Genomic DNA, 22893 nt, shown 5'->3' on the forward strand with positions numbered 1-22893 from the left:
GCAGCAGACACCGACGTAAAATACTGTATGCAGGCTGACAAGTGATGTGAATCTTATTTAACAGCGCCGTCTGTGGCATAACTTTACACTTCAGACGTTAAATTCACACCGTAAGATTCTGAGAGGTTCGCATGTCAGCAGATCTGTCTTTTTTGAAAATCTGATTCAGAGTGAATAACTCTCGATGACTAAAAAACTGGAGCGTGACTTAATGTTACTGTGCTGACGGCGTTGTGAAATGAGCTCTAGAATTTGTCAAGACCAGTACGTGAACTAAGTGGCAAATCCGTTATGGGGTTCTTACAGTACTCGAAGTGCTGGTTGATATTTTTCAATGTTCGGACACTGACAATATTAGTTACCCAGACTATCTTTTTTCATCGCGGAACAAGTTCATAAAATTATATTTATTAACGCTTATTAGTGACGCTTATGCACATATTATTGATAGCATATGAATGTATAATTAGTTGAAATGTATAGTAAGCCAAACCGTGAATTGTACGGGGAAGACTGCTAAGAATATGTGGATGACACCGGAATCAAACCGGTAGGCTGCATCAATTAATAATCAACGAGGATGACCAATACCAACTACACATTGAAGAAAGGATTCAGAACTTGTGCACAAATCAACGCTATTATTTCACAATAGTTAATAAGACCTATTTCCAATTTTAGCATACATATGATATTTTCCAACTGGAATTAAATTCATTGCTTAGCAAAATTTTAGTATTAATGAGAATCTACTCAATAAATGATTGAAGGTTGGACAGTGAAAAAGTGTCAGTTCAAATTAATCTAAATGTTATAACAAAGTAGGAAGTAATTACTCCTAATGAAATATTCCATATTCTCAATGAGCCACAATTATTCATTTCGATAGATTCTGAACAAGTTGAGCTCAGGATTAAGTCAGCAGTCAGCACACTGTAATTCAATTCCAATCAAAATACTCAACCTATCATCTTCATTTTTGCCTGTTTTAATTTTAGTCTGTTGATTTGAAAATTGAGCGGTCACAATAATAAATTATTGTGATAATTTATATTTTACTAAAAACACTATTTTAAAATAATTTAATTAAATACGTTCAGACAGATACAAATCACATAATTCATATCCTTATCCTTATCCATGTCCCAATCATGTACCTATATCATTTATTGCCCAAGGAATTGAATAAATGCAATTAAAATTTGAGTTGAATCGAGTTCCACAACTTTCATATTTTGAAACCAAAGGTTTCTAAAAAGTATCGACTTGGTTCGACATTTAAATATCGTTATGCGAATCGGAAACATTCAATCTACAGTTATTCTACAAAATACAAGATACAAAACTGAATCCCAATAGAACCTAATAATTGTCTTGATTATAGATAACTATTCAATTTAGTTAGTATAAATTCACAAATAACACATAATACCAACACCAAGAGCAACCGTCAGTCTTTTATTTATCTTCTACACATAAATTCCAAATAGTTTAAACTCACGTTTCTTTTCTATTTAACAAGCCCTTTGCTAACCGAAGTTTTGACAATCAACGGCCTACTGAAATAATAGGAGGGACGCAGTTGGTAATGCTGATGATGCCAATTTTGAAAGTAGAACATGATAAAAATGACAAAACACAGCATAATTAAGATTGGCTTGAAATTTTCATACAAGAAAGGGCTAAAATTATATACACAATAATTCATAATTAATCAGAATAATAAATTCAACAAATTAAAAATGGATAATAGTAATAATAATAACAACATTACACGCTCTCCATTATTAAGAGTGAGAAAGTCACTTATCACCAAGGAATATTATCGAGAACTCGTTATAATAAGAAACATGACATCGTAAATTACATACTCACAAAGTTTGTGTGAAAATCCATCACATATTTCAATTTTGTCAAGTTGAATTATAGAAAAACTGATATGGTTGGACCAAGAATTCCGATAACATTTCAATTTTAGGTAATGTTCAATATTGAATTTCATTGCACGTTCATGACTTATTCTAATTCAAAAACTTGTTGGATAATTTCAAGAAATCTCTCATACAGGACACTAGTACTTTATATAAATCATCAACTATTGAATCCAGTTGGAGGTTGGCGGATAATGTTTAATTAAAATACTTATTGTCATAGACATGCGCTATCAAGAACATTTTACTGCGTGCCACTCATATATTTCGCATGAAGATTCATGTTATAAAGTTAGTGAAAATGATAGAACGGCATAGTAACCATGTTTCTTTTTTCCACAGCCTCCTCCAGTATATAACTGTGATAAGTCATCCCGGTGTATCAAATAAATCGAGCTCAAATATAGAACTGGAGATAAACAGAGATAGAGACAGCAGTGTTTTGTCCAGTTTGGGTAGTTTGAATTGAAGCGGCAATCGATCATCAAATTCCTCTCAACCTATACAAGGCAGTCAACTATTCCAAGTATTTTTTCAACAATCTTCTGCCACTTCAATTCAAACTAGACCAAACACTGCTGTCTCTATCTCTGTTATTTCCAGTTCTTATTTTGGCTCCATGATCTGATCTTATCTGACTAATATAATGTTGATTATACTATAATATAATATAACATTGATTCTTGTTAACAGTGATCAAAATACATCCAGAAAATATATTCTTCTTCTTTCATGATTAAAAAAATCAAGTTTTTAATATGACGTTACTTCCTTATATTTCTAAATAGTGTACGAACGATTTGGCAACAGAGCGTAGTTGAAAGAAGATAGGACTTTCTGCTTTGTTAATTGACAGACAAGGTTAGAAAATCAATGGTAGGCCTACTGTCAACAGTTTAGCAACCATTTAGCAGGCACAATAAATATTAAAAAAATGAGAGTATTTTGGTATTAAAGTATATTTAGCCTACTATTTATAATGTAATTCTTTTAATGATACTTTACTGTTCATGCTTTTTCAATCCAGTCTTTTTTATCCTAGTTATTCTCATAATAACAACTCCTAAATATATTCTGGAAGGTCGGAATGTCAGTATGAAGCTACAGTACTAACCCGTATGTTATTTAAAATAAGCGCGATTATTATTATTGTTTCAAAGCTGTGTAATTGAACCGACTTTTAGATTTTCATTGCGCAACAACACAGTAGCCTACTTCAAAAATAAAAGAAAATTATTTTTTTAATGCAAAGAAAAAATAGGTAAGTAAGAAGGGTTACTCTTATTATTCGTTCTATGAATTAAATAAGAGTTAAGAACAGATCCACACTATATGAAAAAAATGTTAAGGCTTAATAATTAATGTGAAATATAATACCAAGCCATGCAGAGAAGTTTCTAACTGAATATTTTAGTGCTGTGAAATACTCCACAACATGTTTTGAAAAACGCAAAACTAATTGATTCTTGTACAGTTCTTCCGTAAATTGTAAATGTTGGACACATTTATTCATATTGAGGAAAACTTCGTTTTTATTATAAAATGACGAATGATTGCAAGGCACAGTAAAGAGCTGAGCTTCATTCGCGAAAATTATTTTCTTTTTTTTAAATGGGAAAGAAATGTGCAATTAACTGATGGACATGTTAGAATGATGTAACTCCAGTACATTTTTCAGCAGTAGAAATCTACAGAGTATTTTTTGTAATTCAAAAGAGTATTTTTTGGCTGTATGAGGTACATTAGGTACACTTTCGGCTAGATACGAAGAAAAATAGATTTTTTAATTTGAAGCATGACAACACGGGAAAACTAGTATTTTAAAGAGGGATTTTATTGCGAGAATTTAATTGACAATTTGACATGTCGAAACCATATCGTGAATTTACTGAAAAATTAAATCTATAGAAATCGACTTCCAATTGTTACTGCATTTGTGTTGAAAAAAGTAAAATTAGTACCTGCCAATTTTATAATACGTAAATCTTCGGTGACTGGTAACAAAGCGTTTTAGAACATGACAATTATTATTGAAGCATTCTAAGTAATAACAGCAATCTGTTTATTTTGTGTTGTAACCCAATTTATACTAATTTTGCTTCAAATATTGAGTGCATTTCAATCTTTAGCCGATATAAGCAAGTTTTCTAAAAAGGTTCATTTCAATTCAAATAACATATTGTGATAAAAATGATTACAAAATGGGTTTGTGCAATCACTAAATTTTAAATAAATAATAAGGAAAACTTTCATAACAAGTCACTGAATCTGGAAGAGAACTTTGCAAGTGAAAAAGCCATTAAATACCTGTAAAGCTACAAATCTCAATCAAACTATCAATACAAAAGAGTTCAATTCAATCTACTGTTGAAACTAGAATGTGTGATTATTATGAAAGAGGTACTGACCAGCTAGAAGTGGCAGATGACTTGAGCTTCTTGAGCTCCCTCTGAGCCCAGGAAGCGAGTGCCTTTGTTCGCGATGTGCGGGACCTTCGGCCTTCCATCAACAGGTCTCTGATCTGATCGTTGTCCAAGTAGGGCAGCAGCTTCGATCCAAATGCCAGGCAAAGATCACTGCAACATCAAATTCACAATTCATCTTAAAAAAATCAATTCAACACAACACTGGAAGAGTTAACCAAATACAAATTACTGTACATGGCACTATAACATTAACAATACGCATAACACGATAGTAGATTCACTTTACTCGTCAATTTCAATATGGAGACAAATTGAAAATGTTATCAACATGGAGGATAACAAGATTGCAAGTTCAATAATTGATATAACTGTTAGACAACTGAAGACTGTGAATGAATAGTAGAAACCTGTTGAGTTGAAAAGTTGATGTTCATTACCTCGAAAGTGATTGTGTTGAAAGAAGATCGATCGCCAGAGCGACATAACACTGAAAGCTGAATATCGACCTGACCATCTGTTCGTACTCTCATGTTTAGCTTGTTTTTCTCTCCCTAAAGGGGTGTTTACATTGATCAATTATCCTTGAATTCAAGTTTTCTTTGAGTATAATAAATTATTTTTGAAAACTTAGGGCCGGTTTCCGAGTTCGGGATCTGTAAGTTCTGGACTTACAGAGTCCAGGACTAAAATAAGCTGTCGGGTCTAAATTGACTTTCTGAGTCACGATTTTATCTTCCAAACTCCGGAGTCTATCAAGTTCTCGACTTATTTGAGTCCAGGACTTAAACGCAGTAAACATGAGGGAAATTCACAATATTTTGCTGTTGTATTGTTGGCATAATAGCAAAACGGAAACAACTGATTGCAGCGGGACAATTCAAATGAGCATGCTCTCCAAACTATATTATAAAAATACGTTTCGATTTCTTTGTAGGCCTATTCAAAGCAAAACCTTTGAAGGGTGAATGAATAAATATTTCATTTTACGTTATGCTATCATTGATCATTGATCCTAACCAGTGATTTTGGAATAAAAATTTCATTAGGCTATAGAGTTTGAAAACGTATTTGTTTTGAAAAATAACTGGAATAATAATTCATTATTGTTTTATTATTATTAATATGTTGAATATGACATTGATTCACTCATCATATTCAGATTGGGATATAAATTCCAAGGCAATCCTTGTATTATTTTGCTTGAACATTTTTAGGTTATGTCACAGTCGTAAAATGAGGTTAGTTTTTTACGCATAATTCTGATATAATTTTATTCCAAAATAAACTTGCAAACTATAAATTATGAATTTAGATGGATTAATCCAAATAATTTAGGTATTTCATGACATCTATTTAGCTTTTTATCTACTCCAAAACAATAACTGAATTGTGTTTGCTCAGTTAAGTCTAGAACTTGAATTTAAACCCTAATCTAGTTGAGTCTAGAACTTGAATTTAAACCCTAATTGAACTTGAACCCTACCCCAGTCGAGGGTTTAAAATCACTCTGTTCTAAGTCCTGGACTTAACGATTTTTGATAAATCCTTGACTCAGAAAGAGGCGAGAATCTAATTCAAGTCCTGGACTTATAAGCCCTTCACTCAGAAAGCGAAATTATAAACTCCTGGGTCTAACGTGATCTCTAAACTCCAGACTTTATTCAAGTCCTCGACTACGTTAACGCTCTGACTCGGAAAGCCAATTTTCTGACTCAGTTTGAAGCCAGTTAAAGTCTAGATCTTAGCTAAATCCCGAGCTCGGAAACCGACCCTTAAAGTCAAGTTAACAAGAACAGAAACTAGAATCCACTATAACAAAGTAGACCCATCTTCAAGTTTTGTTAATTCAAGTAGGCTAGACGTTCAACATGTTTGACTTTTCGGTTCAATTTAATCTTGAAGGTACAACGTAACCTACAAATGGGAAAATTAGATAAAAACAGTTGCAGGTCAATGTAGAATGTATAAGAACTAAAAAATAATGATGCAGATAAAGAAGAAAACTGAGATTGATTAGATTTTTTACTTCATAATTAAATACTTTTGAGTTTATGAAAACGTAAATTCAAGTAAACCTGACTTCAAATTTGCAATATCGTTCATTCAAATCAAACAACTTGAATTCAAGGAAACTTGACTAATGTAAATGCCGCTTAACATGTTAAATGATAAATGTAATTAATGCAATAAATAAATAAATTGATAAGAAAACTGACCCGATGAGACCGCAGCAGCCAGCAACGTTTCCTTCGGAGCGATCGCTGTCGAGCGCTATGTACGTGATGAACTGGATGATGAACTGGACATGTGGCTCGAGGAGCATGACGTCAGGGTTGGGCGTTTCCTCGACTCCCTTCAGACCCTGCACAATGCCAGTATACGCCTCCAGTACGGCTTCTCGCAAGTCGTTCAGGTAGTCGATCATATCGTACTCGGTCTGTCAATCAACAACAACGTATTTTTCACTAAAATATTTTCTCAAATAAAACTGTATACAAATTTACAATTTGGTTCAACACAAACGTTGTGGCATCATTGGTCCTTTCGAATTGTAAGTCATTTAAGTAGTCATCATGTTCTCTGTCTGTCAATCAACAGACAACACATCATTCATTGAAGTACAAACATTATGATCTCATAAAAACGATCATTTAAAACTGTCAATGTCATCCGCAAAATAGCTGTAGTGAGATTCTTTTAAAACTGACTTTGTTGATTAAGTAGCTTTGGAGTTATCTATGAGGACAGTTTTATGATTTATGCTGACAGTGTGAAGTGGATCTTACTATGGAAACAGCTGAATCAACTCACAGCCTACAATGGATTACATTAATTTCAATTAAAACCAGGCATCATGAATAGAATATTGGTTGATATATAAGATTTCAATTTCAACATTGCACTTGAATAGTACTCATATTGAACTGGAGAATTCTTGCTATTTCTGACTGATTGCTCTACGATATATTCCACGATTCATTCTGAACGATTTACAGCAAGAAGATTGATTCCTTAACTAAAATTCTAATTACAAGTTTACTAGGTCAAAAGTAAATTCACTTTAAGCACTAAAAAGCTCTCACTTCCTTTTCACTGAAAATATTTGTCCATTGTTGGTGGACGAAAAATTTTATCCAGATTTACAAGAATCCACATGAAAAGACCATAATTCACTAAAAAAGTATTATTTACTTGAGGAGAAATATAAATATGTACCTTGTCAACTTGCGCACGCGACGCTTGGACCAGGGTTTGCAGAACAACATCCAGGTACTTCTTGAATTCGGGGCCGATGTTCAGTGCAATGTCTCCAAATACAGACAGAATCTGCGGCTTCACAGATCTGTGTACTGTTTCATTCTGAAAACAAACAGATACAATATTAGGCCTACTCTAATGACAAGAGAATGAAAAATAAACTGAAGACAGTATTCAGAGATGTAGGATTTCCATGATTAATTAAAAACACAATATGTTGTATTTTCAACTGGTAATGTTTTTTTATAAAAACAATATAGAGTTTCGATACTCAAGGCATTAGTTTCAGTTGAAGGTTCAGCTCACTCAACAATGCTCATCCTGAATGAGCTAAACCTCAACTGAGAATGATGCCTTTGACAATAAAACCCCTGGGTTTAGTGAAAATAAAACATTCCCGGTAGAGAAGACAACAAAATAGTGTTTTCATTTCATCGGTATAGCCGATTATTGAATCAATCTTGATTGATTGATTAATAACAGCAGTATTACAATCTATAAAACCTTCTAACAGTCAACTTTTCCAACACCACTGCATTCACTATCCACAGAAAACCAACAATAAAAAAGCTCGGAGTTATACTGGATTCTTTTCTACACTGGGACCATTTGCAAGAAGCTAAGAAAAATAATGTTCAAGTTCAAGACTGTACGATTAATTTTCTGACATTAGTTATTTTTTATACAACTTCCAAAGGTACAACACCAATTTTACTGGAAAAACAGATACAATGGAAAAATATATATATAAACAATATACTATATTTGAAAATCAATTAATATGAATGTAATAAAGATAATCTGAAGATAGTATAATCTTTTTATAAATGTAAACTGGTACAAAACTGACACAAAACCATCTTTTTAGATAGGTTCAAACTGAAACTTAGTTGGTGATATTGTAGATGACTTACGCCCAAGTTTTCGAGTAGGAGCATCATGATCTCATCGCAGTAGGGGATGATCTTGTCCTTCAATCCTCTGCAGATATCTCCAGTCAAACCGACAGCTGTGCCACACACCTGAAAACAAATTACATAATGATTATTATAATCCGTACACTGAAATGGTAATATAAAATACTGTAATTAAATCCAAAATATTTAAAACAAATACTGAGGGATAAGAATAAAGATGTATACTTCCGATTGGGGAATCGGAAAATGAAAGCTCTAAAATTCACTGGTAGAATGATCTAGTCTTATGCCTAATCCACATGCGTACCCAGTAACTGGCCCAGCCTGGTAATGCCTAGTCCACATCTAGGCCAGCACTGGCAAACCACCCATCCACACACTGGCGCTGGTCGTCATTGGCCTTGTTTGGGCCAACATGTGGATGCGGCATTATAGATGTACCTTGTAAATGCTTGGCGAACCCCTTGCGAACCAGACCATCGCAACTTTAGACTGCAATCGCTGCACCGATTTAGATACGATTGTCATTATACCGGGTGCTTCAAAAAAATGTATACACACTTTGAACTTTCATAGAAAATTTATTTACCGTTCTACAAAGTTAAATTTCAGGAAAATAGAAAGCTGAAAGTCCAATGTAAATGAAACATAAATAACAAATGTTAATACTGTTCAAATTGGTGACCTGCAGCATCAATACAATTCTGAGTACGAGTCACCACTGATTCTGTACATCGTATCAAAACGTCCAATGAGATTTCTCTACACACTGCTTGAATCTCATTCCAAAGAATGTCTAGGTTACGTGGTTTACGTTTGTACACCTCATCTTTTACTGTGCCTCACAAGAAGGAATCCAGTGGTGTAAGGTCTGGAGAGCGTGCTGGAAACTCGATTGGCCCCCTGCGTCCTATCCACTGGCCTGGCAAATTTTGATCCAGGTAAGCTCGTACGTCCCTGTGATAGTGCGGCGGAGCACCATCTTGTTGAAAATAAAAATCATCATTACCGTATAATATGGAATCAGCAAGTATTGTTAGGTAATTAATACCAGTTACAGTGCCTTCAAATCGAAAAGGTCCAATGAGTCCCCTTGAAGACAAACCGCACCACACATTTACACCAGGCAAATTTACAGCTTTTTAAATTGTAATGCGAGGATTTTCTTCACCCCAGTGAACACAATTGTGCCTATTGACAGTTCCATTAAGTTTGAATTGGGCTTCATCCGACCAAATGATGCTACCCATAAATCCTGGTTCACGTATCACCATCTCCTGAATCCATTCACAAAATTGCAACCTTCGATCTGGATCGTCGTCATTTAGCTGTTGCACCAGCCTTGGAATGTAAACACGATACTTGCATCACTTTCACGTGCCCCTTGCCTTGAAGATTTGTTAGGAGACCGTTGAAACAGTTCCAAGACTGCCGTTGATGACTCATCACTTGTAGCTGTTCGAGGCCGACCTGAATGACCTTTATGCACATCACACACTGTTCCATGAACTTCCTATTTGTCTCATATGCGTGTAATTGCTAATCTTGAAGGTGGTTCTGTATCATACTCCCTTCTCCACTGTCTTTGAACTTCATTTACATTCTCAAACTTCCAGTACCACTTAATAACCTGCTTACGTTCTTCAAAACTCAAACGTACGTCCGCCATGTTGATATTAAAATTTCAACTAACAATATAACATAGAGGGACGATTATGCTGCCACCTGGCGAAGAAATATAGCATTACCCTTGTAGAGCGGTAAAACTACGATTGTTTAAAGTGTGTATACATTTTTTTGAAGCAACCGGTATATCTGGCAGTATTTTCATTAACTCTCACCTTATTACCAAGACACATGTCACAGACAGAAGAAAAATATATTGACTTTTTTATTTGGTGATACATAAATTAAAGATTCATTGGAATACTGAACAAACCTGGTATTCTGCGTGATTTTTGAGACCAAGGCAAAGGAATGGTTTGAAAGCATCCATGTACTTAATGAAGTTCTCTCCTAGGACATCGACCAGAGTAGAAACAGCCATGAGCGCCTCTTCTTGCACGCCTCCCGACTTGGACGAATTCGAGTTGAACATTTGCAGCAACGCTTGCATTATGGCGTCGGAGATTTGAGGTGCATCTTCGGGGGTCACTTTACGGAGAACACTCTGCAAAACAATTAAAAAATCCCACATTAAATATTTACCATATACCAAGTTATACCATATACCACATTAAATATTACCATATATTAAGGATCTTTTGATCAACATCACTTCAATACTAGAAAATAACAATATCAAGGTGATAAAAGAGTTTTCTGAACCAGAGCTGCCATTCAATAAAATTTTATATTAATACTGAAATAGTTTTACTCCGATCTATTGCATTAGCATAATAATCATTTTACTCAATTTGGACACTGAAACTTGTAGCTAGTATTACTGAAGATTTGGAAACGCATTTTCCTCAATATCAAGACAGGGAATAACAACATTTTCAAGATAAACAGACAAATTTGAGATTATCAAGTTTGGTGTTGTAGGTTTATTTGAAAACAAGTGTCTGCATCTGGCAAGTGGTAACCTCTTGGAAAAATGCTGATTCAGTACTGAATTATTCGTTGGTCTTTGGGCCAGTTTCTAGGACACTTATTAAATCAAATTGACCATCAATTCTATAGGTTTAATAGTTCATTAGATTTTATGACACTTATTAAATCAAATTGACCATCAATTCTATAGGTTTAATAGTTCATTAGATTTTATGAGTGTCCTAGAAACCAGGCCAGTGTCAGTCTATTGTCGAAGCTCGGGAGGAACGTTTCGCCCCATAATCGTAACTTAGAATTGTTTATTGTTAAAAAAACAGAAAATGATTCCAGCTCCTTAACTAATGGACATTTGCATAAAATAAATCGTTTTTTAGGAATTCATTATTAGTGGCATTGTGACATTAGGGTAATGAATAATATGCTACGGAGTCCAACTTTTGTGTGGGGTTGAATAAGTTCACAATACTCCAACAATTCAAACTTAATTATAATTTTAATATAAGATTGAAAGTACCTTTCCTTTCATTTCTTGAAAATTAAAAGTATTTGTTACCTGCAGCGGAGGGTCTAGGGTAACATTTGTAGGGTAATACTTGAAAAATGTATAGTATTTGGTTAGAACGCAATCAGTACAGTGCGTCTTATCGCTTTTAGTTTCCCGCTCTCTCTCTACCTAACTCTGCCCATCTCCGAAGAGGATGAGAAAGATGCTATCGCCCGGCAGAGCTGGCTGAGACCCCCAGTCTTCGTTAAAACAGCAACGTTACAACCGCATCAAGTAAGTCAATCCGCATTTTATGTATTTTCCTCGGTCCTCCGTATTTAGTAAACCCCTCAAAGTTACCCCGCGCTGTTCATATGGTCCAAAACCATGCCAGATGTAATCGGTGTTCCTATTAATGTACAGTTTACTGATAAACTTTAATATTGATCTCGTTTATTGTAGTTGCGAATCGTGTCCTTACCACAAGTTTATTCATCCAAGTTCTGAGTTTGTTCTTACTAATTTGATATTATATATTCGAGTGTCTAGTGTTCAAATTCGCGAGTGTGATTATGAAAAAGTTATTGCATTTCTATTATTTTGTCGTATTTCTCTCAAAGTCTGTAATTCCAAAACGCTTATCGTTTATACTCATCGATTGTTCTTTCCAACTTCCATTCGGTTCGGTTCGGTACGCGCACTCGCCTAGAGAGAGCACGAATAGGAGCAGCAACTGTCAGCTGGCAAACGGTGCTAGCGCCACGTTCGCCCCTGGAGAGAGAACGAATAGGAGCAACGTCAACCTGCGCAGACGTATGCAGCCTTCACCTGTACAGGTGAGAGAGAGAGAGAGAGCGAGAGCGAGTAAGACAGGTGAGACGACACCGAATTCTACTCCATTCAATTCGCATTGTACTGCTTACCCCACAGCCCGACAGCTGTTGCAATAATATTATTGTTATAACCTCCAAGCGTCCGTTGTTTACCTTTTCGCAATGACAGATCCTCCGGAAACTAGCTTAACAGATTCGAACATTAACGTATCTGTCCTAAATAAAACAACAATGGACAGTTCTAAGAGTGCCATTCAATACAAATTGCTCTCCAATAAGTGCTTACGACTTATTCAAAAAATAGAATTCACTTTGAAAAATATTCAAGGTTAATATTTAGCCATGATCACTAAAATTGGAAATGATTTTAGTCTTTTCGAGAATATTAGTGAACAAATTTTTGAATTATCTGTTGTTTATGACATCCAAGATGCTTCCCTGGATGAAATTCAATCAAAGTACGACGAATGGTATCCACGTTTCATTCAAATGTCAAAACCGCCAACTCCTGTAACCCCCCCCCCCCCCCCGCCACGATAGTAAATCAAATATTCAGCTACCGCGAATTCCACTCACAATATTCAACGGGAATGACAGCAAATGGAATGAGTTCTACAATAATTTCAAATGCCTCATTCATGATAATGACAGTTTGTCTGCTGTTGAAAAATTCCAATATTTACGATCAAGTTTGAGAGATTCTGCTTATGAGAGCATTTCAAGCATTCCTTTATCCGAACAAGGCTACTCATTAGCATATAAACAGTTACAAAGACGTTATCAGAACCCACTATCTTATCAAACTATTTCATTGATCAGATTCTCGATTGTAAAAGTGTTACAAATGCTGACTATAATAAGAGATTGAAACTTAGCTTTGCTTGTCTTGGCAACCATAATAGGAAATTATGCCGCTCGAATAAATCTTGCAAAACTTGTAGTTCAACTGGTCATCACGCTTTACTCCTATTTGAAAAAATGCCGCTCAGATCTCAACCTCAAATGTTGTCTTCCCTTCTAATGTAGAAAACTCCACTTCTAATGTATGTGTTACCAGCCTTTCTGCATCCGACTCCTCAAATTGCTTGTTGGGTACTGCTCAAGTTAATGTGTTTGATGATTTAATCGCACTCATACCGCTCGTGCGGTGATTGACTCTGGATCGCAAGTCACCGTCATCACTAGAGAACTCATGAACAAGTTACATTTAAAACCAAGACCTTCTAGCAGAAGGCGTGTCGGAATTGGGTCTCGAACGTCAATTACCTACGGAAACGTTGACCTGAATATTTCATCTAGATTTCAACCGCACTTCAAATTAAGTACCACCGCTACAGTGTCCTCAAATCTAACGTGTAGTCAACCTAGCATAAGTTTCAATTCAGCAGACGTTAGACAGTTCGCAAATTTAAAATTAGCAGATGAGAGATTTTATGAATCTTCTAAGATTCAATCATAGGTGCTGATTGCTTCATCGACATTTTATGTAGTGAGCACACATTATTGAAGTTTGAGTCTGGGCCTCATGTGTTGAATACAAAATTCGGTTGTGACGTTATCGAAAAGGTTGATTCTGCCAGCCAGCCTGAAGCTGTTACAGCCTACTCGCTTGTATAGAACCAATCAATGAAGTGCTTCACAAGTTTTGGGAATCCGAAGAAGATCCAACCGTCGCTCCAGAAGATCCTTCACATAAATATTGCGGGAGACTCTTTACCGAAACTACAAGGCGCCTTCCTTCTGGCCGGTACGTTGTAGCGCTACCATTCAAAGAAGAAAGTGTAAAATTAGGTCATAATCGAATCTCCTCTATGAAAAAGTACTTCTCTCATGAGAAAAGACACCGTACAGTGCTATGCGCAAACAATACCACACTCATGTAACGCACCAGGTGGGCGGTCGGCTACGCAACTCAGCGCTTGAAATGGCAGCGCTATAATGTGAAGCATTCTCCACTACTGCCTAAAAAATCTGAACACTCCACCAACCCTGTGGCCATTGGCAAAGGTCGAAGCGCTCCATCCTGGCGCCGACAATGTCACCAGAGTGGTGACACTTCGCACTGCAAGTGGGGTCATGAAGCGCGCAGTGAATCGCGCGATCGTGCTTCCCATTAATAATTGAAATGTATACAGATCTACAACAATAGGAAATGTTCCAGTGTTGTAATAGACTTTTTGTGTTTCTTCATTCAGTGTTACAATTTGGTGTGTTCACTTATGTATTTCAAATTTTACATATTAAAATTCCGTTGAAACGTAATTTGGTGGGCGGAATGGTTAGAACGCAATCAGTACAGTGCGTCTTATCGCTTTTAGTCCCCCCCTCTCTCTCTCTCTCTACCTAACTCTGTCCATCTCCGAGGAGGATGAGAAGGATGCTATCGCCCGGCAGAACTGGCTGAGACCCCCAGTCGTCGTTAAAACCGCAACTTTACAGCCGCATCAAGTAAGTCAATCCGCATTTTATGTATTTTCCTCGGTCCTCCGTATTTTGTAAACCCCTCAAAGTTACCCCGCGCTGTTCAATATTAATATTTATTGATAAAAAAGTGTTAGTTACCTGTAGGGTAGCGCAAAGCAGACCCTGGAGATCATTGTACTGTGCACGATCATTGTGGTTCTGGATGTGACTCTCCATCTGCAGAACTTGGTTCAGCCTCTCCAGGATGACCATCGTTGTCTTCTGAACGATAACATAACAATCCTTTGGTGAATTCTTTACAACTTCCATCAGTGCTTCATAAGCAGCTGGGCGAAGATTGGCCTGAAACATACATTAAGCAATGGTAATTAATTTCAATATTATTACAAGAGAGATTGAGCTGCTATTTCTTAAAAACGTTCAATTCTACAAGTTAATTTTTCAGCCTATTACAGTTTAAAATTATAAGGTTCCTTCCCTACAAATCCTACTTGAAGTTCTGTTTTCAATTGCATACTGGTTTTTTATTCATTTTTATATCTTACCTCAAAGAACATAATTTTATTATTATTCATATTAGTATTTCAAGTGTTTTCCCATTCAATAAATAATTTCAAGAATTTTGTTGAATTTTCCTTAACTAGTCTAATTTTATGTAGTTGTATGTATGAGTTCAATAGAATACACCATAAAGTATAAATATTGTTTCAATTCTATCATATGATTTTTGAATAAAGGTTTAATAAAAAATGTAGTACTTTACACGGTATATAGAAGAATACCTTGGTACTGTACATTACTTTTTCTTTCAAAAAAATTCAGAGTTGAGCAATTAATTTATTGTGTTAATGTTTTTCACTGATTATTATTCTGTGTATTTTCAATAAATTAAAATTATTTTTTATTTTGTTCACTATATTTTTTTCGTTTTGTTTCAAGCTGAAAAAATTATATTATTAGGTTTGTCTCTCGTTGTTATAATAATTTTCGATAAATTCATTTATTTATCTTGGCAAGATATATATATGTGTTTATTATTAATTTTGTTTCTTCAAAATTTAGTCATTGTTCGAATACATGACATTCTACCTGTTCTAAACTGTTTATGTCATACTGTAATAATTTATAGAACCTTGATTGTGCTTTATCACAAATCTGAATTCTTTGATTTTATTTATACGATTGTCTCAACAGTGCAATATTTAAGTTCAATAAGATTTACTGTCTACTTGACAACTCTATTACATTTTCTTTTGTTTAGATTTCAGTAATTAATTTATTGTATATTTGTTTTCATTGGATATAATGCTTGATTTCAAGAAATTAAGTCACAGTTAATAAGGTGGTTATCTGCTGTTGACAAGTAAACTAGCAGTTTCATAATATTCATATTCAAACAATATTTATACTTAATACCTATTTGGACAAAATCACTTACCATTAAAATGATATTGGGAGAGGAAAAACAGGCGAACCCTTTGATATTCCTCTCCCAGATTTAGAATTATACCAATTCGAAAAAAGGGTTGAGTCACTTTTGAATTTTTACCCCATATCATAATTTTCGGTCCAAATATTTATGAAAATGTATTCATAATTCATTATTTGATCAATTGTTATGAGTTGAGAAATAGAATAAGTTTTAGGCTATAGCCTGCTTTTCTTTTCTAACTGGCTTTTTGTATTTGTTTGATTCATCCAAAAAATAAATTATGTATCCGACCTGAGCACCATCAGCGCGGTCGGTGGTTTCGAGCAGCCGCTGTACGATGCACTCGAAGTAGCTGGATAGACAGTAGGTGTCGGGCTGCGTGGTGTCGTCGCCCCCACCACCACTCTCGGCCGCCGCCTCATAGGCCGCCTCGGCGAGGCCGCTAAACGCCCAGCACACGTTGGCGGCGACTCGAGGCTCGGCCTTCAGCCCGTTCACGAGCGCCTCGAGTAGCGCGTTCAGGAAGACCGGGTTGATGGCCGCCTCGGGGATGATCTCGCAAATGCGGCCGAACGTCCAGGCCACCGTGTCGCGCACCGCCACACTGTTGTCGTACATCAGCTCGATCAGCGTCGGCATCGCCTGCTCTACCAGCTCTTTCAGCGTGTTCGCCTCCAATCCGCCCAGGATCGAACCTGAAAACATAATCACCAATCAACTAAACCCATAAGGATATTGTTTCCAACCTACCTAGGAAAGAACTACTTGGCCTCCATTTTCATATCATTTTTTCAATCTTATTTCCATTCTTTTCGGTTGGTGTAGTGTAATAAATGTACGTTTTGGTGCACCGTAATAAGATATGATGAGCAGAAATGTAGGTGATGAACATTATCATTTTAACCTCAACATTGCTCAATCTTGATGAAGGACTTACTGCTCAATTTATAGAATTCAAGTATTTGTGAATGTATATTTCTGTATTGATTAGTTAGTTTTCTATTTTATTATTGTTTTGCGTTTCCAGCTATAAATTCAAATTCAAAAGATTGTTGTACAAAAGTAACCATTTTATCTATAACACCGAAAATATGTCAGTAAAAAGATGCATGATTGTCTTCTATCTTAAACACTGATAAGCCTAAAAAGATGACTTCAATGGGGTAGCATGTACAACAAACCTGCAATACTGAATAGTCACCTATAAGGCAATATTCATATATGACACCTCGATCGGTAAAGGGCGATGAGACGAACAATTTAATGTAATATATATGGATGATACTATAAAGCTAATAACTAAATTACTATTAGATAAATGTTAATGTAATAAGTGTAAATACTGTGTAAGCTAATAACTAAATTATATATTTGATATTTCCTCCAACATCAACATCATTTATCAGCTCTAGTATTCTATTACAGGTTGTACATTTATTACGGTGATAGCTTGTAATTACGATGATAACTGATATATACTCTGGTCTGTGCAAGTTAATACATTGCATTATTGCACTGTATGGAATTGTACTTGTGCACTTAATTGTATAAATTATCATCTAGACTGAACTATGAGCCAATAACCTACCGAATGCCATTAGAGCTGCATCTCTGTACCGCCAATCATTGTTCTTGATGTTGGCTTTGACGAATGGCAGAACATACGGCACTATGCTATCTTCGCAGCACTGCGCCAGCAATATGAGGCAAACACCAGCCGCCTTGTTCGGATTCCAATCGTCTTCATTATCGAACTCGTCTGTCTAGAAATCGATAATCACGTGAATTAAACAATTGAAATTACTGATGCTGTTTTGAATAGCTAAAACGTCCATGCAATAAAGTCAAGTATACAAGTAACTACAATTCAGCGTCATATAATCTACTAGCCACTATTTGGGATTAAAGCCTTTTTTCTCTCATCCATAATAATAATGTTAAGTTCAATCATTAAATGAAAAATAAATGGAAGAGTTTGATGGCATTAATTATTCAACAGAGAAAATAAATTATTTATCTGTTCAATTACTGTAATTGATGTAGTGGTGAATTGTAGTGTATTTGTAATTGCAATTGTAATATAATATGTGATTGTGTAGGCTATCAATAATATTAACTGAAACAATTGAGTAAGGATCACTAAAATAAGAAAAATAGAAATAAGCATTTTTTAAATGGTACGTGCAAATGTAAATTCGATCAGGTGAGCTTTGCTGGCACAATATTGCAATCATTTTTATGATTGGAGCTTGCAGGAATAAATTTTTAGATTGCTGTAAATTGAGTATCTCTAAAAGTGCAGCAAGTCATTAATAAGAACTCTAAATTAGAATACTCCTTAAAAATTTTTAGATTATTTGTTTTAGAATAAGATAATTTCATATCGAACGAACGAGACTTTTATTTTTGTATTTTGAACAAAGAATAAAGACTCTTTTAATTGAATTCCAATTGATTCAAGGCATATTACATAAGACATATAATGATATTTGCAAGGGATGCTTACTTGTTTGGTAAGCTTCTCCATGAGCACCGGCACCAGGTACTGGAGAGCACCTCTGGCATAGAACCTGGATGTGCGGTGAGGTGGCTTTCCGATTTCACTGGCCTCAGTCTCCTCAATCGACAGATCCACTTCCTCGTCGCTCACGTTCGACCAGAATTCAATACCTTGAAGTGCTTCTTCATCAATATTCGATTTCATTGCTTCTAAAGTAATCTGAAATATAACAAAAAATATTAGTCATTCAAATCAATTTTTGCACAGAAACAATATTTTTTAATATAATAGAACAGGTAGAATATGAATGAACGTTCTTTGACATTGTGAATGTATGGCTGAGGTAACTTTTAAGGCTTGAGATAAAATTATGGTAGACGTAACTTTTTTTATTCATTTATTGATTGGGAAGTAAAACGGATGCCCAGAGCACAACTTGTTCTGGTAGTTAGAGAAATAGACAAATCAATATCAAGTTATCCACTTATCCAATGACAAGGTTAATTATAACAAATCAAAAGGAAAATACTAAAGCAAAATAGTTAATCATTTTATGAAAGTAGTGTTCACGATCAATTCAACAAACAAAACATTCTATGAGGCAATACAATAGAGAAGAATCATTTTTCAAGAAGTATTGTACATAAAATGATAGTAAGTATTGATCAAATTATTTTCTTCAAAACTTCAATGGATACAAGTTACAAAAAAAACACAAATGATTAAATAAAATTGGTTGAATTCAATATTCAATTCCTAAAAGAAATATATTGCTTGAATAGACAATTGATGGAATAGAATAATGATTAATCATCAACACACGCTAAAATGAGTTCTTACAAAAGAACAAAATTAACTAAAAAATTTATCACAACAAAAAATAACATTCAACTCACTGGAAATAGCGCTTGTCCCATGTAAGGCTCCATGTACTGGTAATAAAGCGACATTATCTTGACCAAGCACTGTAGGGCTGCAACTCGCACCTGAGTGTCAGAACTTTGTGTTGCTTCGCATACCACTTCCATTATGTAGTTCCTCTCAGACTGAAATTCAATCATAACAACTTTGCATGAGAACAGTATCATCATTTAAAATCCCTCACATTAATATTATTGAGAAAAAATGAATATGATTAGGATTTTCAAAGTTGGGAGACATTCTGCGAGTTGGTTTCATCAAGACGTTTGGAAAAATGAATAGTTTTAGAAGTGTTATAAACATCCAGGAATAGAATGCATATTAACTCAGAAGTAATCATTCAAACTAATTTATGGATAATAAAGAAATGAGAAAATTTGAAGAAATAAGTAGCCTAACAATTCAAAGCAAACTGAAGGAATGTTATCATTTTTCAAAAATAATCAAAATCGAATGGTGTACTTGAACTACAAACAGTGCAATTGAATGAATAATTAATTACCCATTAAGTTACAAAAGGATTGTCTTGGTATTTTACCTAGCAATGTTATTACATCACTGCCATTTGTAACATGAATAAATAAATGATAAAATAGTGACTGTGATGCAATTCATATTAGCCATGATTTTTTCCAGATTTAGCAAGTATTGAATAAACTATAAAATTAATTCCAAATTATATATTGTTTTCAAGAGAAGAATGACCAGTAGATTCATTCGCAGTAGAATCATTTATAAGAGGAGCAGAAAATTTAACAGTGTACTACTCAGTGAAATTTCGCTTTATAGTAATAAAAAAATTCAATCATATAAGTGGGTTGCAAATAGAACAGGTTTGAATAAGGTGAGTTTTCTATTCATACAAATCCTAGTACAAATTATATAGATAAATTGTTGATCTATTTATATCACTTAGAGTAGGCGGCAACTTACATCTTTGTCGAAATTGGCTCTGGTGAATTCGAGCGAATTGAGCAAAGCAGTGGTGGCGGCCAGCCTCACGTGATTGCTTGTCTCGGTTTTCCTCATTCCATGGACAATCGCTGTCAGAATATGATTCGATTGCGCCGTCAACACATCATGCTCCTGCAAAATTGCATCATTTACTACACACATATATTAAAATAATGTATCAATAAACTAGATCAAAACAGCTTTGAGGTAAAAAAATTAATAAGATTTCAAATGGTCTGCTATAAATCCCCGTGTTATCGGATGGGCACGATATTGTCAGTCTCAGCTAAAGTATAACAGTCGTGAGGCCCATTGATGGCTTAAATGATAAATTCAGACAAGGTGGGACCTTGCCATAAAGAATTCTTTACAAAATAACGAATATTCTTTTTACCTGATAAATCCAGGGATAATAATTACATACAAATAATGACAGAGAATATATTCAGTTTTTATTCAAATTGGTTCAAGATAGATCCATACTCAAATTCATTTTAACCATAAGATCAGACAACCAATATCAATACGTTTTACAATACAACTGGGTTTATTTATTCAGAAATATGTGAACAAGGTGAATGAATGTGACAAAAAATATTCTATATTCTATGGGTTTTTTAAAACCGTCCATGGAATAGAAAATTAGTTAGGTTACATTCATTTCAATATTAGTTTAATTTCATACATTTGTTTCTGTTATCAACTATTTATATGACTCTTACACCAATTTATATGACTAAAATATTCTGAATCTGCCTTTGTTTTACAATTTGTATTGTTGCCAATAGAAAAATTGAATTTGAATATGTACTCCAAAGTTTTTGTATTGTTTTTTTCATGCAGAACAGTCTCAGTTATTAAAACGCACATCTTTCAAGGGATTATTCCAATTCAAATTTTTTTTCAAAAAAATAATTAAACAATCAAATGCATTCAAAAATCAAATACAATATTGTTTCCTAATTTCCAATATGTGTTCCCTATAGGCTACCCTGTGTGGGGACACTTGAATATATATAATAAAATATTTATATACAAATTTAAATATTATATCATGAAGAACATAAAAATTGAATATGGTATTATATTGAAATAAATCATTAAGTCAATTCATAATTCTTGCACACATTCATACGCACACACATTCACACAGGCGCACACATTCACACACACACACACACACACACACTTACACAAAACTTAAAACTATGTATGGAGTGGTAGCTGTTTTTTTTTCATATTTAGTTCAATTTTATTCATAGTTAACGTTCCGTTTTTTTTTCAAAGTGCTGATGTAATTAGACCATAAAATGAATGCGTTTTGAAGAAAGAGACAGTGATTGAAATTTAATACTGTCTTACTGTTAACGCATACCGGACGGGATTTGTGAGTTCAATGATCTTTGATTGTTGCAGTGTTCATGTCGTGTAATGTGTAAATTATACTAAATTTAGACCTATATTAATTTAGTAAAAAATCATTCGGGTTGTTTAGTTGTAAAATGAATTTCTTGATTTCTTTTCTAAATAACTGACGTGACGTTATTTTCCTTGTTGTTTGTTACTGGAAGTGAATTGAATATTTTTATAGCTATGTATTTGAAGTGTCATCTGAAATGTTCTAATCTTGGTTTTGGGAGGTTAATGTCCTGTGAATTCCTAAGGTTTATTCTTTCTCTCATCTGTTGAATATCGAAATTATTTTCAGCTAAATCCAGCATTGCTTTGAATAGAAAAGAATGTCTCACTGGTAATATTGAGAGTTCTCTGAAGAGCATCATTGAACTATATTGTTTAGGTTTATTACAAATTATTTTTATATATGTTTCTGACCAGTAATCACAGGTTTAATATGAACATTGTATGCACTCCCATAGCATATTATTCCATAATTTATTCTAGAACCAATAATTGCATGGTATAATTTATTGTAACAATACTTCTTTTGGGCATAACTGTCTGAGGTAATAGAACTTCCTTATGAATACAAATAACTCATTTTTTATCTTCTGTACATGATCCGACCAAGTGAGCCTACTATCCAATATGAGGCCCAGATACTTGACTGTACGTGCTTGTTTTATTGTTTCACAGTTACAAAATATATTATTCACCTGTTGCGCACAATTTAATTTATGGAAGTGAATACTAGTTAACTCCTGATCCGTGTTTTGAAGATTAAATTGTATTATATTAGATTTATCTGTGTTGATAGTTGATTTATTTTCGCAAAACCACCACTAAGGTGCTTAAGATC

The 22893-nt window shown here is 34.5% G+C and overlaps 1 protein-coding gene across 4 annotated transcripts in view; it reads right to left on the bottom strand.

Moving 5' to 3' along the window:
• The window catches only part of LOC111051403 (importin subunit beta-1), a 31422-nt gene that overhangs the window by 4776 nt on the left and 3753 nt on the right, over positions 1–22893 (bottom strand). Inside the window, exons 5-16 of one of the 4 annotated variants that reach the window (XM_039423965.1) lie at positions 20616–20768; positions 19658–19807; positions 18768–18980; positions 17850–18024; positions 16553–16956; positions 14968–15171; positions 10472–10702; positions 8530–8637; positions 7574–7717; positions 6574–6794; positions 4340–4507; positions 1502–1556 (exon numbers count right to left, since the gene is read on the bottom strand). In XM_039423965.1, the coding sequence (XP_039279899.1) occupies positions 1511–1556; positions 4340–4507; positions 6574–6794; positions 7574–7717; positions 8530–8637; positions 10472–10702; positions 14968–15171; positions 16553–16956; positions 17850–18024; positions 18768–18980; positions 19658–19807; positions 20616–20768 (2217 nt within the window). In that variant the 3' untranslated portion in view covers positions 1502–1510. Of the gene's footprint in view, positions 1–1501; positions 1592–4339; positions 4508–6573; positions 6795–7573; positions 7718–8529; positions 8638–10471; positions 10703–14967; positions 15172–16552; positions 16957–17849; positions 18025–18767; positions 18981–19657; positions 19808–20615; positions 20769–22893 lie in introns of all 4 variants that reach the window. The other 3 variants (XM_039423966.1, XM_039423967.1, XM_039423968.1) reach the window with 3 other exon arrangements.

The sequence above is a fragment of the Nilaparvata lugens genome, chromosome 3 (assembly GCF_014356525.2).
Source record: "Nilaparvata lugens isolate BPH chromosome 3, ASM1435652v1, whole genome shotgun sequence".
In the NCBI taxonomy this organism is placed as follows: domain Eukaryota; kingdom Metazoa; phylum Arthropoda; class Insecta; order Hemiptera; family Delphacidae; genus Nilaparvata; species Nilaparvata lugens.